Genomic DNA, 15646 nt, shown 5'->3' with positions numbered 1-15646 from the left:
TTTGAAATGGGCACTGATGATGTCATCAGTGGGCACATTTTCAAACCGTCCACAGTCCGTCCACCTCTGAGACACTGTGTGTGTGTGTGTGTGTGTGTGTGTGTGTGTGTGTGTGTGTGTGTGTGTGTGTGTGTGTCTGTGTGTGTGTGTGTGTGTGTGTGTGCGTGTGCGTGCATGCGCGCGCGCAGACAGAAATGGCAGCATGAGTAGTGAGCTTTAGATCGTCTTATTCTTGGCAAAGGCATTCGGTGTACTGTAGAGCTGCAAAAATGGAAGAGGACCAAGAATAGACCCCTGGGGGACCCCGGTCAAACTGAAGAGTACATTATACTGTGGTTAAACCTCTGTCCTCTGTAGTGTAGAGACAGGAAACATAACGGCTGCAGAGAGGGAGAGAGACAGGTCTAAAGGTCGGGGGTCGAACCTGGGAGACGTCGTGGTTATGTGGTCATTCGGACACGCGTTCCGGTCATCAACCCCCCGCCTGGCCACCTCCAACCAGACGGCCCCTTTTCATTATTCCGTTGCAGAAACTTAATATCTCCATATTTTAAGTACTTTCGTTGTCACTTTAATGCCCTACTTCGTCATACACGTTAACTTGAGTGTAACAAGTACAGTTAGTGATCAGCTTTGCAACATGTGTAGAAAGCCTGGAACACATTCTCTCTCTCCTTTTGGCCAGGTGACCCACACCCACTCTTGCCCTCCTCCCCCCCCCCCCCCCCCCCCCCCCCATCCGCCTCCCTCGCCACCGCCAGCCGCCGTGTGTGGCCAGTCGTCATCCGAGCTGTTGTGATTGGGTGACGGCAAAACACACGGTGGTTGGCTGTGGGCCAATACGACAGTGCGCCGTCAGGTGATAGATTGTGTTTCCAATAATAATATGAAGCATTGTATACTGTACTGTATATGCCCCCTAATGGTGGAAGGAAACGCTGTTCAATCGATGGCAGGTCTTGAAGAAGAGGATGTGGAGGAGGTATCGTCGCGAGTCACCCGATTATATGCAGAAGGATTCTGCGTTTTGCCAAAGTATTTTTTTTTTCCCCTTCCTGTCGATTCGGCTGTTTTTAAGTGCGGTTTTAGTGGAGCCCCGTAAACCGATACCCCTCCGTGGGGCTTTTGGGGGACGACTCCTATGCACACAAAGTGCTGCGGTGCTGTTTTAGTGACTTTATTGAACGTTTTTTTGGGACACTCCGGCCGGGCTCTGTGCTATAGTTTTGAATTCGTACCGATGATGCGTAACATAACACATCGTCTGAGATTTTGTGAAACAATTTTATATGCCAATTAAAAATGTTCCCCTATAGAGGGTACATATGCGCATGCTTAAAGTGAATGGCACATCGAGGGGCAAAGCAACATGCAAAGTGAGTTTAACATTGTTTAATGCGATCAGATATGACTTGTCTGTGTGGATGTATATGAGCTGTCGAGGCCAGAAAGTAGTTTATTGCCACTCAGTCAGTAGGCGTTCCATGCATAACTTCCTGGTTTGATAATGATGTCACGCGCATATACGTACCCTCTATAGTGAACAGTTTGCGAAATGCAGAGAGGAACAGGCTTGTTTCCATTGTGGTTCCGTGTATTCAATTCATCAAGGCATAAAATCATAAAACACTATACTATACTATAAATCAGCAATACTAGGAGCAGTAAATGTATAATTTTCAGTGGGGGGTATAGTTTCTTTCGGCTACACCTGGACATTGTCTCATGGCACACGCACACACACACACACACACACACACACAGTCACAGTCCGTTTGGGAACCAGTGATACAGATAAAGATCGGCTAAAACAACGATGCAGTGATTTGTGAAAGCTGGGCTGCCTGTCGTGTCGTCGTCGTTCCTGGAGAAGCCGTTGGAAGCAGTTGGAACACAATCTATTAATTCATTAAGGCCCTGCTCCGTGCCTGTGTAGCAGATGGATTTGCAATGCGATACGCTGCTTATAGTGACAGGTGACATATTATGCCATTTGGCAGACGCTCGTATAATCCAGGCCCTCGTCGTATTATGAATCGTGACTGCATAATCGGCCACCGTCGGGTGGAAAAGCTCACGTCCCAAATAATAATAACTGACATTTTCAGGATTCAAATTGGCTCAGAGTGCGTCGTTTCACGTCACTTTTATAGAGCCTTGTGGATCTGCTGCGTTTGATGCTATACTGTATGACACTGTAGGGCCTTTAAATTACGATAATAATACAAAAAAATTATAAAAGATGGAGATAAGAGGTTCCCGCCGGCAGCACAACGATATAATATTCTGTAGCGTCAGTATACAAACGTCTCCACCGGGGGAATGAACCCAACCCGACCCAAAGAAAAGCTGGCGCGGGTTTAACCCATTCTGAACGGGAACCCGTTTTGGTGCTAGCATCATGTTGTGCTTTAGCTATTTAAAAATAGCAGATCTACAAGCTCGTAGCGCGCCACCGAGTGGCGCGCTACGAGCTTGTAGGTCTGCTATTTTTGAAAGAACGACTGACATTTTTAGAATCTGATCTCGGGTCAGAATGGGTTCATCAGACCAGTGTGTGTCCAGTGGAAACCTTGTATGAATCTGATCTCAGGTCAGAATGGGTTAATGCCATCATGGTTCACGGTGTTGCCGCTCTACTTTTCAGGACCGTTTAAATGGCATGTAAGCTAACGGATCAGGATCAGACAGGCGCTTCATATTTGTCCTCTCTTCACAAATTTCGAATTAGGGTCATCCCTAGAATAGGGCATTCTGCAGCATCAGGCCAACAACACGTGTGTTTGGTGTGTGTGTGTGTGTGTGTGTGTGTGTGTGTGAGAGAAAAGCCCTAACCCCCTCGTCTTTATCGGCAAAAATGTCGAAAACTTTACATTACAGAAGCTCCAATGTGACATACTATTGTTGCACACACACACACACACACACACACACACACACACACACACACACACACACACACACACACACACACACACACACAGATCTACAAGCTCACGATGGGATGCATTTTGAGCTTGCAGATCTGCTATATGCTTTGAATTTGTATCCTGAAAAGTAACCGTTTTGGACATAATATGAGGTTTCCACCTGACAGACGAAGAGAGAGAGAGAGACGGATTGAGAGAGGGAGAGAGAGAGAGAGAGAGGGGGAGGGAGGTAGAGAGATAGAGACCGAGGGAGAGAGAGAGAGAGAGAGAGAGGTTCTCCCTCCCTCACTGAGTCAGTGTCTGGGTAACAGCTCTGCTGCTGCGTCGTCTCCTGTCTGCTTTGTACTAAAACTGCCTGGAGTCAAGCCTGACCGGGAGAGAGACACTCTGAGACAGAGAGAGAAAGAGAGAATATTATGGGAACGTCATCAAAGAAAGGTGTGTAGATGACAACCTGCAGGAGTGTGTGTGTGTGTGTGTGTGTGTGTGTGTTTCATTTTCTCTCTTGCTTGCTGCTGTGCAATATCTCTCTCCGTCTCTCGTATACTTACTGACTGTGTGTCTTTCGAGGGAGTGAGAGGAAAGAGGAAGAGGGAGTGTGTGAGAATCACAAATGGAAATATAGCAAGTAGGAAAATATGGGAGAGATGAGAGGTGTGTGTGAAAGTGCCATCAAAGAGAAGGAGTGAGAGACACAGAGAGAGAGAGGGAAATATAGGAGAGAAGTATGACAGGGAGGCACTGTTGCCATGTCCACTTATTATAAGTGACTTTGGGCTTGTTTTTCTGTGGGTTAGTGTTAGTTGCTAAGTTGCTTGTAAATATTGAGAGTTCCGGGTTGCATTTTCTAGGGGGATTTTGTGCAGTTACTTATTTTGGTTAAATAATTTCCAATTAGTTTACTAATAAAGGGACCAAGCCCGAAGGGACTCTTGGTCCCTTATTGTTTCTGTCTGTTTTTTTCTTCTCCTTCTTCTTCTCCTTCTTCTTCTCCTTCCGTCAAATATAGCAGTTCTGGCTGAACCGTGCAGTCGGTTTTCGCGAAACTTGGCAATATCGTTTGGCTATATGCCAAACGATGAGGATGCGAAGCCTATGACCATTGGCTAAAGGGCGGCGCTATAGGACTCAATTCCAAATGCAAACTTTGAACAGGCATAGCTCATGGCCGTCGGCAATAAAACCTCCTGCCAAACAACTTTCGTGTTCTGACTTTTGACCTCTGACCTTTAGATCACCCGCCATTTTTTATTATATATAAAAAAACCAGTTAAAATCAATCTCCTCTTGGGATCTTTGATACAAATGCATTATAGTAGCCTGTAGGTTTAAAGACTTGGACTTGTTTTCATCAACCTGGTTGCTTATTTCTCTCGCAAAAAAATCTGGCACCACTGCAGGGAGTGGATGAATGGTGGCTACAGCCTTAAAGGAGAAGTTGACGTCCAGCCACACAAGGCAGTGAAACCGCATTCCGAGGGGAAAAACTGGCCTACAGTACAGTACAGTACAGTAACCACACACACACAGTGTGACGATGTTTACTACGCACCGACTGTGCGCTTTACGCAAATGTTTCAACCTACTTATATTGTTTGTTGTTGTTGAGCGTAAGGAGTTACACCACGCGGGTCGTGTTTGTGTGTGTGTGTGTGTGTGTGTGTGTGTGTATGTGTGTGCGCACATTTGTGTGTGAGTTTATTGTCTGTTCTCTGAAACCCACTGTGCTGACGGAGACAAAGACTCCTGTGTGAGTGTTTGTTGGGGAAAACAAATGACTGTTCTCTGTTCTAACAAGTGTGCGTGTGTGTGTGTGTGTGTGTGTGTGTGTGTGTGTGTGTGTGTGTGTGTGTGTGTGTGTGTGTGTGTGTGTGTGTGTGTGTGTGTGTGTGTGTGTGTGTGTGTGTGTGTGTGTGTGTGCGTGTGTGTGTGTGTGTGTGTGTGCGTGTGTTTGTTTTCACTGAAGGGAAGCAGTTTCAGCCATAGCTAGCAGAGAGCTCAGAGGTTATTTGAGATCATTAGGCAGCTGGCAGCACTCCTGGGTCCCATGGCTTCTCTTCTCTGCTGCTCTTCTCTTCTCTCTCCTCTCTTTTCTCCTCCTCTCCTCCACTTCTCTTCTCTCCTCTTCTCTTCTCTCCTCCTCTCCTCCACTTCTCTTCTCTTCTCTCATCCTCTCCTCCACTTCCCTCTCCTCTCCTCTCCTCTCCTCTCCTCTCCTCTCCTCTCCTCTCCTCTCCTCTCCTCTCCTCTCTCAAAGAAAAAGCCTGGCTTTTTCAAACAGCTGGGAGGGAGTCAGACGGTACCCCACCACGGGTTAAACAGCTGTGTTGTCCCCGCTGACTGGGAAAGAGAGCGAAGGAAGGAATTATACCACGTACAATAGGCCTGCTTTGTTTCCCAAGCAAAGACAACAATGATTGTGATTGCTGGAGCATCCTTTGCTAGAGTGTCAGAGTGGAAGCAGCAAGCGAGGGAAAGCTAGTGAGTAGTACCCAGTTTTCATTGTTTTTCTCCCAGGGAGAAAATGGCAGTTTGCCATTATTCATCTTCGCCGGTGGCGGTGAGTGTTGGAAAGCGTACCCGCTGTCGAGAATCTGTTGTTGAATGGGTGGTGGGTACACTGAATCTGTTGTTGAATGGGTGGTGGGTACAGTGAATCTGTTGTTGAATGGGTGGTGGGTACACTGAATCTGTTGTTGAATGGGTGGTGGGTACACTGAATCTGTTGTTGAATGGGTGGTGGGTACACTGTTGTTGAATGGGTGGTGGGTACACTGAATCTGTTGTTGAATGGGTGGTGGGTACACTGAATCTGTTGTTGAATGGGTGGTGGGTACAGTGAATCTGTTGTTGAATGGGTGGTGGGTACACTGAATCTGTTGTTGAATGGGTGGTGGGTACACAGAATCTGTTGTTGAATGGGTGGTGGGTACACTGAATCTGTTGTTGAATGGGTGGTGGGTACACTGAATCTGTTGTTGAATGGGTGGTGGGTACACTGAATCTGTTGTTGAATGGGTGGTGGGTACACTGAATCTGTTGTTGAATGGGTGGTGGGTACATAGAATCTGTTGTTGAATGGGTGGTGGGTACACTGAATCTGTTGTTGAATGGGTGGTGGGTACATAGAATCTGTTGTTGAATGGGTGGTGGGTACACTGAATCTGTTGTTGAATGGGTGGTGGGTACACTGTTGTGTCCAGTTGCAAGTTGTAGGGAAGCGTCAACTGTCGGATGGCTTTTTGTTGAAAAAGACATCAATCTATCTATCTAAACTATTTTGTCACCTGTCAGTGTCAGCTCTCGGTGCATTCCATAACCTTTTTTCCACACCTTCTGATCTCCTGACTTCATTCGACTGCCAGTCTGTAGTAATCTGTAGTATAGTCTGTTTGGTGGGGAGCTATACCTTTAACCACTTAAATACCTGAGAATAGCTATGTTGGCCAAACACAAATATTCACGTTTATTCTTTCAATGTTCAAATAATAGCAAATATAGCTGACCTACGTTTGGACACGGTGGCAGCCACAGGCGAAAGGACAGGAGGTGGAGCTGGAGGTGACAGAAGTGAAGATGTCACTCGTGATACTCACTAGGAGTGACGGCTAAGGAGAGACGAGATCAGGAATGACCGCGTCAGAGGGTCAACAGCCCAGGTTGGAAGTCACTAGGGAGACGAGTTTGAGATGGTTTGGACATGTGTGGAGAAGGGATGAGGGGTAATGAATTTCATAGCTGCTTTTCCGAGTGCTCAAAGCGCTTTACAATGGTTCATTCATTCACACATTGGGAGGTGAAGCGGCGAACAGTCGACGCCAGCGTCCTCACTTCCCACATTCACACACCAATGGTGGCGAGCTCACACCGAACCGACTCATTGGAGGCAACGTAGGGTTCAGTGTCTTGCCCAAGGACACTTCGACATGTGGACATTAGGAGCCGGGATTCGAACCGCCGACCCAGGGATCATTGGACGACCTGCTCTACGACCTGAGCCGGCCCAGGGTATATTGGAAGAAGGAATGCTAAAAATGGAGCTATACCAGGCATGAGGAGAAGAGGGAGGCCACCATGAACCCTAGAGTCATATATGACTATAAATGTTTGTGGTTAAGTATGATTCATACCATAGAGCAGTGGTTCCCAAACTCTTCAGGTCGAGACCCAAAGAGAGATTAGACGTTTGCCCCGTGACCCAAAGTAGTGAAAATAGGCGATCTATACAAGTGCACAACCAACGCGCCGGTTCGTGCCGTGGTTGAGCTTGTATAGATCAGCTATTTTCACTATTTCTTGGTTATTATTCATAGCATTTCTTTGATTTGTTTGTCTGTTTTTAAAATGTATATACAATTATTTAAAAATGTCTTTATTTAAAAAAAGAAAACACATTAGAAAGTTAAATTACAGTTAGCCACTTTTTCAGGGGAAATTGCAGTCAAAGGTAAGCATAGGCCAGCTGAAGGTTCATTTCACAGGGGAAAGGATAAGCTGTCGTCGTCATTGTTGCTGGACTTCAGAGTTTTAATTCAACTGAAATCATCACAGGTAGGTAACTGTAAAGGCATTCCAACAGGTGAGTAAGATTTAACTTAGGCTTCTCTATAGGTTTCAGATAATGCAGTTCAACTCAGGTACGTGACAGTCAATAAGGTGAATATGGTTTCCATGTCCCTGTATACTCCCAAGGGGCCAGCGAGGCACTCCAACGTTGAAGCGCTGGGCCCTAGTGGTAAGAGGAAGGACTGCAGGCGGACCTGTGGATTCATGACGAGGAAACCCCCGTGCAGCTGGGCTTTAACATTGAGCGCTCGGTTGCACTTCCGCATTTGACCTCCAAATTTTGGAGGTCAAATGCAGAAATGCGCCCCCAAAAACAAATCCTTTTAATACTCTATGGCAGGGGTGCCCATTACGTCGATCGCGGTCGACCAGTCGATCGCAAGCGCTGCGCAGGTAGACCGCTTGGCCCTGACATGAAAAAACCCAAAAAAAAAAACAATCCTCGAGTTGCCTCGGGCAGGCGACGGCGCGGCGGCGGCTTAAAAACCCCCCACAATGCAGTGCCTTGTTTTCAAGTGTGGCGAACGTCGGGTCTGTTCTGTTGTTAAACAAACAAATTAAAAGGATATCTATCCATCATTGTTCATAATTATAGCAAGATGCACGCGGAAAAGAAGCCTACAACATATCACTTCCATGCAGAGTGGGAAGAAGATTATTTTTTCACAATGTCACATTCCAAGTCCAACTGCGTTTGCCTTACTCGAGCCCATCGCTACATTCATGTGTTTCCCATTCAGAAGCTGATGTTGATTCCATTGCCTCGAAAATAGCAACACTTTTTAACATGAACTCTTCTGCGTTGGAGAATGAGATCATGGCACTGCAGGCTGACATACAGTTAAAGTTGCGCGCCCGCGATGGAGAGTTTTGGAGCTTACTCGTGGAGGAAAAGTATCCAAACATCAGGACTTGTGCAGCCTCGCTCACAGCGTTATTTGGCTCCACATTTATGTGAAACAGCGTTTTCCCACATGAAGATCCGCTGACGGTCTCCATTCAGTGCAAGGCTGCAAGCAGTCATCTGATTAAAGGGATAGTTCAGATTTTTTTAACTTAAATTGTATGAAATACTTTCCATTAATATAGTGGTTGCAACTGTATTTGCAATGTGGGGTAACTGAAAAGGTAAATAAATAGAATTGATTTTGAAACAGTCCTAATGCCTTAATGTTATTTATTTTAAGCAATGGGATAATATTTTTTGGGTTGGTAGATCACCTTGAGCTGGCAATTTTAAAAGTAGACCTCAAGTCAAAAAAGTGTGGGCACCCCTGCTCTATGGTGTACTCTGGTATAGGGTTTCCTCCAGTTTACACTTCCTGTATTACTCCTTCAGAGGTTTGCGTGCGCTAGCTTGCCCGGCATACACGATATATAGTATAATTCACACTTTCTCCTCCTCCAGTGGAGTGTTGTCTCACAATGAGACAGAAAAGAAGTGGCTTTTATAGTGTTTGCTCCAGCGGGGCTGTTCCACACAGGTGCGGCGTAATCAAGCTGATCAAGCAGGTGCACACAGGTACGTAATCTTCCTTCTGTAACTCTGCCCAGGCTGTGACGATGTGCTCTCCTCTTGTCTCACTCGCTCTCCGGGGGGGGGAATCTTGTTGGGGCGGCGGCGTTTTCCCCAGCGAGACACCACAATATCTATCAACCAGTGTTGTTTTTGGCAGCACATTTCTATTTTAGTTTTAGTCATAGTCTCTTGAATAGTTTTCACTTAGTTGTAGTCACATTTTAGTCACCTGGAATGTTCTAGTGTTTAGTCTAGTTTTAGTCGACTAAATGTCATACGATTTTAGTCGACTAAATCAACTGTAGATTTAGTCGACTAAAATGTGTTTTGATGTCATTGTAATGACATATTTTACACTCTGGTTTGCATGATGAAAATAGCAGATGCTATTTTCATCATGCAACCCAGCATAAAACTGGATCTCTTGTCCACTATAGTCCCTTCCTAACATTTTAGTCTAGTTTTTATTTGTTGACGAAATTGTCAGTATATTTAGTCTTAGTTTTAGTCATCATAGATTCGTTTTTATTTTGTTTTTGTTTAGTTTTAGTCAGTGAAAGGTAGTCGACGAACATGTTTCGTCTTAGTTTTAGTCGACGAAAACAACACTGCTATCAACATAAAGTGTAGAATAGAAAATGTACTCGAGTTGTGGCCGTCCGTGGCCCGATAAAAATTGGTCCGTGACGTGAACCACTGTTTTGGGGAAACCATTGAGGAAACCATTGACCTCCCTGCTTGACGCTCAACATCAAGGGATGGATTGGAGGAGCGTCATTTACTGTCCAGGGATAGCTCGTCTTTGTACCACGGGCTTCCGGGTTCAATTCTAGGCATGCAGGAGAGTATAGCACGGCTTGGTAACTATAAGTCTTGTGGTAAGTATAAGTACTGGGGGCTACTGTTTGTAGGTGTTGCACTCCACCTCAGCAATCCCTCTCCCAGGAGGGTCTACCGTTGGAATGGGAATGGACACCCTTAACCCTCGTTGACGCCGACAATATGTCACTACGACCTACTTATAGCATCATATCCACAGGTGTGCTTGTATCAAGATGCCTCCCCGCTATTGGAAAAGGAGATAAACTACTGACCTACTTCTTGTATATACACTGTAAAAAAAATATCCGTTAGAAAACGGCGAAATGCTCCGGTAATTTGCTGCCAATGCATTGTACCGTTAATCTACGGACACTTCTGTCATCCCTATAACGGATAATTCCGTACTTTCACAGGACTAAGTCTCTTCCTTTTACGGACACTTCCGTCATCCTAAAACGGAAAATTCTGTATTTTTACAGTATTTAGTCAGTTCATTTTACGGATATTTCAGGAAAATTCTGTACTTTTACAATACTTAGTCTGGTCTTTTTACGGACAATTCTGTACTGTTATGGAACTTAGTCTGGTCTTTTTACGGACAATTCTGTAACGTTATGGACCTTAGTCTGGTCTTTTTACGGACAATACTGTACTGTTATGGAACTTAGTCTGGTCTTTTTACGGACAATACTGTACTGTTATGGAACTTAGTCTGGTCTTTTTACGGACAATACTGTACTGTTATGGAACTTAGTCTGGTCTTTCTACGGACAATTCTGTACTTTTAAGGGACTTAGTCTTAGTCTGTAAAGACACTTACGTTAATCCGAAAATAGAAAATTAAGTAGATTTACATAGGATATTCTTTGTACAATTTACGGACATCAATCTGATTAAACCACAAATATATAAATAATACATGTTTATTTGTATTAGTTTTCTTTTCTTTTCAGTGAACAGTGCAATTAACATTTTTTCTTTAACAGTGCAATTATTTTTGTAAACATGCACAAAGCACCCAGACAACACATTAACCGCCAGGATTAATGAATTCACCTCATAGAGTAACCTCGCGCAGCAGGCAGGTTTTACGCTCATTTAGAAAGTCGATGATTGTTGACATCACGCAAGAAGCATCACGATCATAAACACTATAAAATACTCTTTCGCTTGAGGTCCTGGGCGGGTAATGTGTTAGTACCATATAGTTCCATTACATTTCCATCATAGAAACAATAGAACACAACTTTTATAGACATTTCCCTATAATAAAAATATACATTTCAACTGCACATTTCTTTTAAAACTTTTACAGGGATCGTTTGCCACTGCTTTCAAACTACTGACTCACCCGTCAGTGGGGAATGAGGAGTCCCCTCCAGGAGAATGTAGAAAGCGTCCTACACCTCCCACTCATCATTCCCCACTGACAGGTGTTGCCCCAGCCTGTAGAAGATGCAGTGACAAATGTCACCCTCCAATTATTTCAAAACACAATAAAATACACGTCATTTGCCACTGCTTTCAAACTACGGACTCACTTGTCAGTGGGGAATGAGGAGTCCCCTCCAGGAGAATGTAGAAAGCGTCCTACACCTCCCACTCATCATTCCCCACTGACAGGTGTTGCCCCAGCCTGTAGAAGATGCAGTGACAAATGTCACCCTCCAATTATTTCAAAACACAATAAAATACATGTCCTTTGCCACTGCTTTCAAACTACGGACTCACTTGTCAGTGGGGAATGAGGAGTCCCCTCCAGGAGGATGTAGAAAGCGTCCTACACCTCCCACTCATCATTCCCCACTGATAGGTGTTGCCCCAGCCTGTAGGAGAAGATGACAAATATCACCCTCCAATGATTTCAAAACACAATAAAACACAATCTAGTGCAACAAAATAGGCATTTCTCACCTTTAGAATACTCAAACATCAAACATTCTGAGATAGATAATAGTTAAGTTCTGTTTTGGGGGGCAGGTACTTCACCCCTATGCCCCCTTAGTGCCATACACATTTCCATTTCAAAACTAAATAAACAGCAATGCTGTTGCATTCTCACCTTGAGAATGTTCAAAAACATTGTTACAGACTGGCAGTCTGACAGACAAGAGGTAGTGTGTGTGTGTGTGTGTGTGTGTGTGTGTGTGTGGTTGTGCGTACACGTATGTTCCATACGAAGTCCTTCATTGAGTCACAAACTTTGACAGTCTTGCATCACAAAACATTGCTCTGTCAGACAGGAGGTAAGGTAGGGGTGTGTGTGTGTGTGTGTGTGTGTGTGTGTGTGTACAGTCCAAAAACCTCATTCCAACCTCCATTGGAAATCCTTCAGTTGAGACACAAACTTTCCCAGTCTTGCCGGAATGTGCCGTTTTTTCCCCTGCTGTTCTGCCTTGGACCCTCTGTCTGGATTGATTCCGAAGAAAACTCTAAGGAAAGAGAAGAAATCTTAGCTACACATAAAATAGATGAAACTGAAGTAAAGAGTAACAGAGGATAGATCTTTATGTAAACAATGTACTGGTAATGAAGGGCAACTTTATTTGTTTAATTTGGGACATTGGGTCAGGGGTAGAGTTGAACATGGAATGTTTTTGGCAGGTTATGTTTGTAGTCAGCCTTGCAGAGCCACGAGGCCCATAGGGCAGGAGCCCATCTCCCGTTTGTGTACAGTATTTGTGGTGCATTTTGGTGGGGCCTTTATGGCATAGCAATGACAGATTTATACAGTATTTGGCTGCATGCCGAAAATAGCAGATCTACAAGCTCACATTGTGTTGTGACGCATTATGACAGACAATAATTTGAATAGCCCAGATATAAACATTACAAAACCATGTGTTGCTTACCTTTGAACGAACTCCAGCGTCAAAGCCATCTCCTTCGGGTACTCAATATTGCAGACATAGAACAGGGAGAAAGCATATGCGAGGGCCGAAACAGGGGAGGTGATGTGGTCATTTACAATGACCTGATCCACAGCCATATTGAATTGCTGGTCACCTTAAACAGATCACAAAAAACTAAATTAATTTAAGAAATCACACACCCACACACAAAATAAAAATAGAATAATTGCTGTGATTTCTGGTAATTAGTAGTTTTTGGTAAGAACAAGCAAAAAAACAGTATTCAACATTTTGTTTCTCAGACTTGTACATACAATTGTACATCCGTAATTTAAAGATGTTGCCCCTAATCTGCATATACCTTTTCATCACAACAAATTGTCATAGCAGGAAAACTAAAAACAAATGGAGCATATATACCAAGCTTGCTGGGATAACTACTAACCTTTGAGTAGGATGCATGGGGTACATGGGAGGTTGCTGAGATCAACATCGTTGGTGTCCTGAGGAGAAAAATAAGATGAAGTCAAGATACACGCATGCATTTGATGATTTTATGTTTCCAATGTACACAAAGTGTCTGAGTCAGAGGAAACGACTAAGCATAGAAATGTTACAGGGATTCTCAATATTTTCTATGATTCACACATTACAATATAATTATGTTGAGATAATTTCCTGGGGTTTACAATCATAACACTTACCTCATTTTGGAAGAAGAGGCGATCAGGGTTTTCCTTTAAGTATCTCGCAATGCCTTTGATCAGCTCCACTGGACCATCACCCAGCTTCAACCCTATGATTGATTGAATACTTTATTAACAGTTCATACCAATTATACAGATGTTTAAATACAAAATGTTTCTATATCTGTGGTGCTCAAAAGTGTAACTGTAAAGACAAAACGGAAGTGGGGAGGAGGCTCCACTTCCGCTTTATATTTTAATCATGATAGAACTTCCGTGGCCTCCGACTGTATGATGGAAGCATTTGGAAGTTGCGAGAGGCAACAGTTTGGCAACGCGAGACTACCACATAAGTAAAGATATTAGTGAATAGGATGACATACAATAGAAAATACATATTCAACACTAGTAGCAATACATGTATATTGGGGAAACAGGGGTGGGGTGGGGGGTAATTTACCTTTGGAGTCAAGGAAGTTGTTGATGCCCGATTCTTTGCCGGAAAGTTCCTCTGCCAGCTTGTTCAGTACCGGAAAGCCAAGGAGTTGAGATGCGTGTTCAAACAGGTGAGCAGCTTCAAATAAGAATGGCCACTCTTCCTTCATGACCTTGACATAGGGGTGGGCGATATGGAAAAATACAATATCACGATATTATTTTCTCAATAATATCTCATATAGTATCAAGTATAAATGAAGGTATTACAAACATATACGATATCTGTGAATATCGTATCACGATACAATATTTATCATCATAAACAGACCCTCACCATGACACATGTTCCATCGTTTATGGCTTCACGCTGGATGGGATACGTTTCAGTCATCAATTTTCTAACAGATGACTCCTAAAAATAGAAGAAATCCAATAGATTGTTTCACACAAACACACACACCTCCGATCTATAAGCTCATGTTTCCCCATTGTGAACTTTATAAATTACTCCCATTAACCAAAAGGTAATCCATAGTTACACAATAATCAGCAATTAAATAATGGATGGTTAAATTAAAGTTTGCAAAATACTAGATTATACAGACAACAATTTTGTAGCTCGTGTACTAATGTGTGCTGGAGAAAAACTTACCAGCTTGGAAAGCGCGGACGAGTCTTCTGCACTGAATGACAGACAGGGTGTTCTCAAGGTCCGAGGCTTGCACATCGATGAGGTCATCCACAGAAGCAACTCCTAAATCCTCTAATCTGGCTAGGACTGCATCCAATTTATCACTACAAAGTGCCGCTATGGCGTTCTTAACCAACTGCTTTACAGGGTCCATGCTGGCATGTGTTTCAGAGGAATGAGCAACCTCCCGCCTCTTTGGTATGAAAAAAGTGGATAATATTCTGTAAGTTTTTCCAGATTTTCACAGATGAACAAATCAGAATCATTTATCAACTTCATAGACTCCAAGCTCAGGAACCCAGCTGGCCGTTTTCCCCCGTAGCAAAAGTAGGACAGTGGTTTCATTTTTAATAATAATGCTCGCTATGTGTCCCAACTGTAGTTGTCCTTTAGTATATCTCAGCACAACAAGCATACCATTTTCATATGACGTGCCTTAAATCAGAAAATAATCAGAGGTGACCCCATCTGCCAGCAGACAGAACCAGTAGTTATTTCAATTCCCTTATCTTCAAAAGCAAAGTCCCTTGGGAAAAAATAATAAAAAGGGAACTACTCTAGTACTGTATATTCTGCTGCAAACATTTAATTAGCACTTGTTGTACAGTATTTACAGTATTATTTATTTGTACAGACACTACACTACACTTGTGTAACATGAGCAGCAAGGCTATTGAATAATATAATATCTATACATCTACATTGTGGCCAGCGGGAGGTACTGCACCCTGGGTGGTTTTCGCAATTTAATTCACTAATAAATTCATTATTAATTCATAATTTGTTAAATTGGGAAAAGGGCTTTGTTAAGATCTCCATATTATTATGGTCAATGCCTGTGTGAAAAGTGAGAGCGATTGGTGCAGACAATGAGCTACGGCAGTCACAGACATTGATATGAGATGATGATGAATGATGCTAAAGGAGGTGGTGGTTTAGCATGAGCTAAACCACCACCGGACACGTTCTAACCCATTAAATGTGCATTATAGCACGGACAAACACACACACACAGTCACACACCTGCAAATATAATACAAGCTTTAGCCCATAGAAAATTGAACGGGCAGGCAACGTATAGCTGCTACGTTTATCCTAATGTGAACACCACAAAAATAGCTAACCAACAGCTAGCATCGAGG

The 15646-nt window shown here is 43.5% G+C and overlaps 2 protein-coding genes across 7 annotated transcripts in view; one reads left to right on the top strand and one right to left on the bottom strand.

The window, feature by feature from the left end:
• znf512b (zinc finger protein 512B) overlaps positions 1-15646 on the top strand; it is a 91956-nt gene that overhangs the window by 17163 nt on the left and 59147 nt on the right. Inside the window, exon 1 of one of the 5 annotated variants that reach the window (XM_080763170.1) lies at positions 3234-3368. The exons of 3 other annotated variants lie outside the window; for them this stretch is intronic. In XM_080763170.1, the coding sequence (XP_080619296.1) occupies positions 3347-3368 (22 nt within the window). In that variant the 5' untranslated portion in view covers positions 3234-3346. Of the gene's footprint in view, positions 1-3233; positions 3369-15646 lie in introns of those variants that run through there. One more of the 5 variants, XM_080763172.1, reaches the window with a different exon arrangement.
• On the bottom strand, positions 11989-15584 carry LOC308315286 (uncharacterized protein). 2 transcript variants are annotated; one of them, XM_080763185.1, is made up of 7 exons: positions 14466-15584; positions 14148-14225; positions 13836-13974; positions 13394-13485; positions 13135-13192; positions 12690-12843; positions 11989-12269 (listed from the first exon to the last, which is right to left on the bottom strand). In XM_080763185.1, the coding sequence occupies exons 1-7, from the start codon at positions 14550-14552 to the stop codon at positions 12143-12145; spliced, it is 735 nt and encodes a 244-aa protein (XP_080619311.1). In that variant the 5' UTR covers positions 14553-15584; the 3' UTR covers positions 11989-12142. The 2 variants fall into 2 exon arrangements, with proteins under 2 accessions (XP_080619311.1, XP_080619310.1); XM_080763184.1 differs by having other exon boundaries at positions 11990-12269; positions 13836-13983.

The sequence above is a fragment of the Protomyctophum bolini genome (genome assembly GCF_963924005.1).
Source record: "Protomyctophum bolini genome assembly, chromosome: 5".
In the NCBI taxonomy this organism is placed as follows: domain Eukaryota; kingdom Metazoa; phylum Chordata; class Actinopteri; order Myctophiformes; family Myctophidae; genus Protomyctophum; species Protomyctophum bolini.
The sequence above is the reverse complement of the archived record's forward strand: the minus strand, read 5'-3'. Positions and strand labels throughout refer to the sequence as shown.

Excerpts from the sequence above, each read along its gene's own strand:
- LOC308315286 (XM_080763184.1), bottom strand. The coding sequence starts at position 14,552 with ATGACCTCATCGATGTGCAAGCCTCGGACCTTGAGAACACCCTGTCTG. Across the intron at positions 14,226-14,465 it reads CGTCCGCGCTTTCCAAGCTG|GAGTCATCTGTTAGAAAATT; the intron begins GTAAGTTTTTCT and ends TTCTATTTTTAG. Across the intron at positions 13,984-14,147 it reads ACGATGGAACATGTGTCATG|GTCATGAAGGAAGAGTGGCC; the intron begins GTGAGGGTCTGT and ends CCCTATGTCAAG.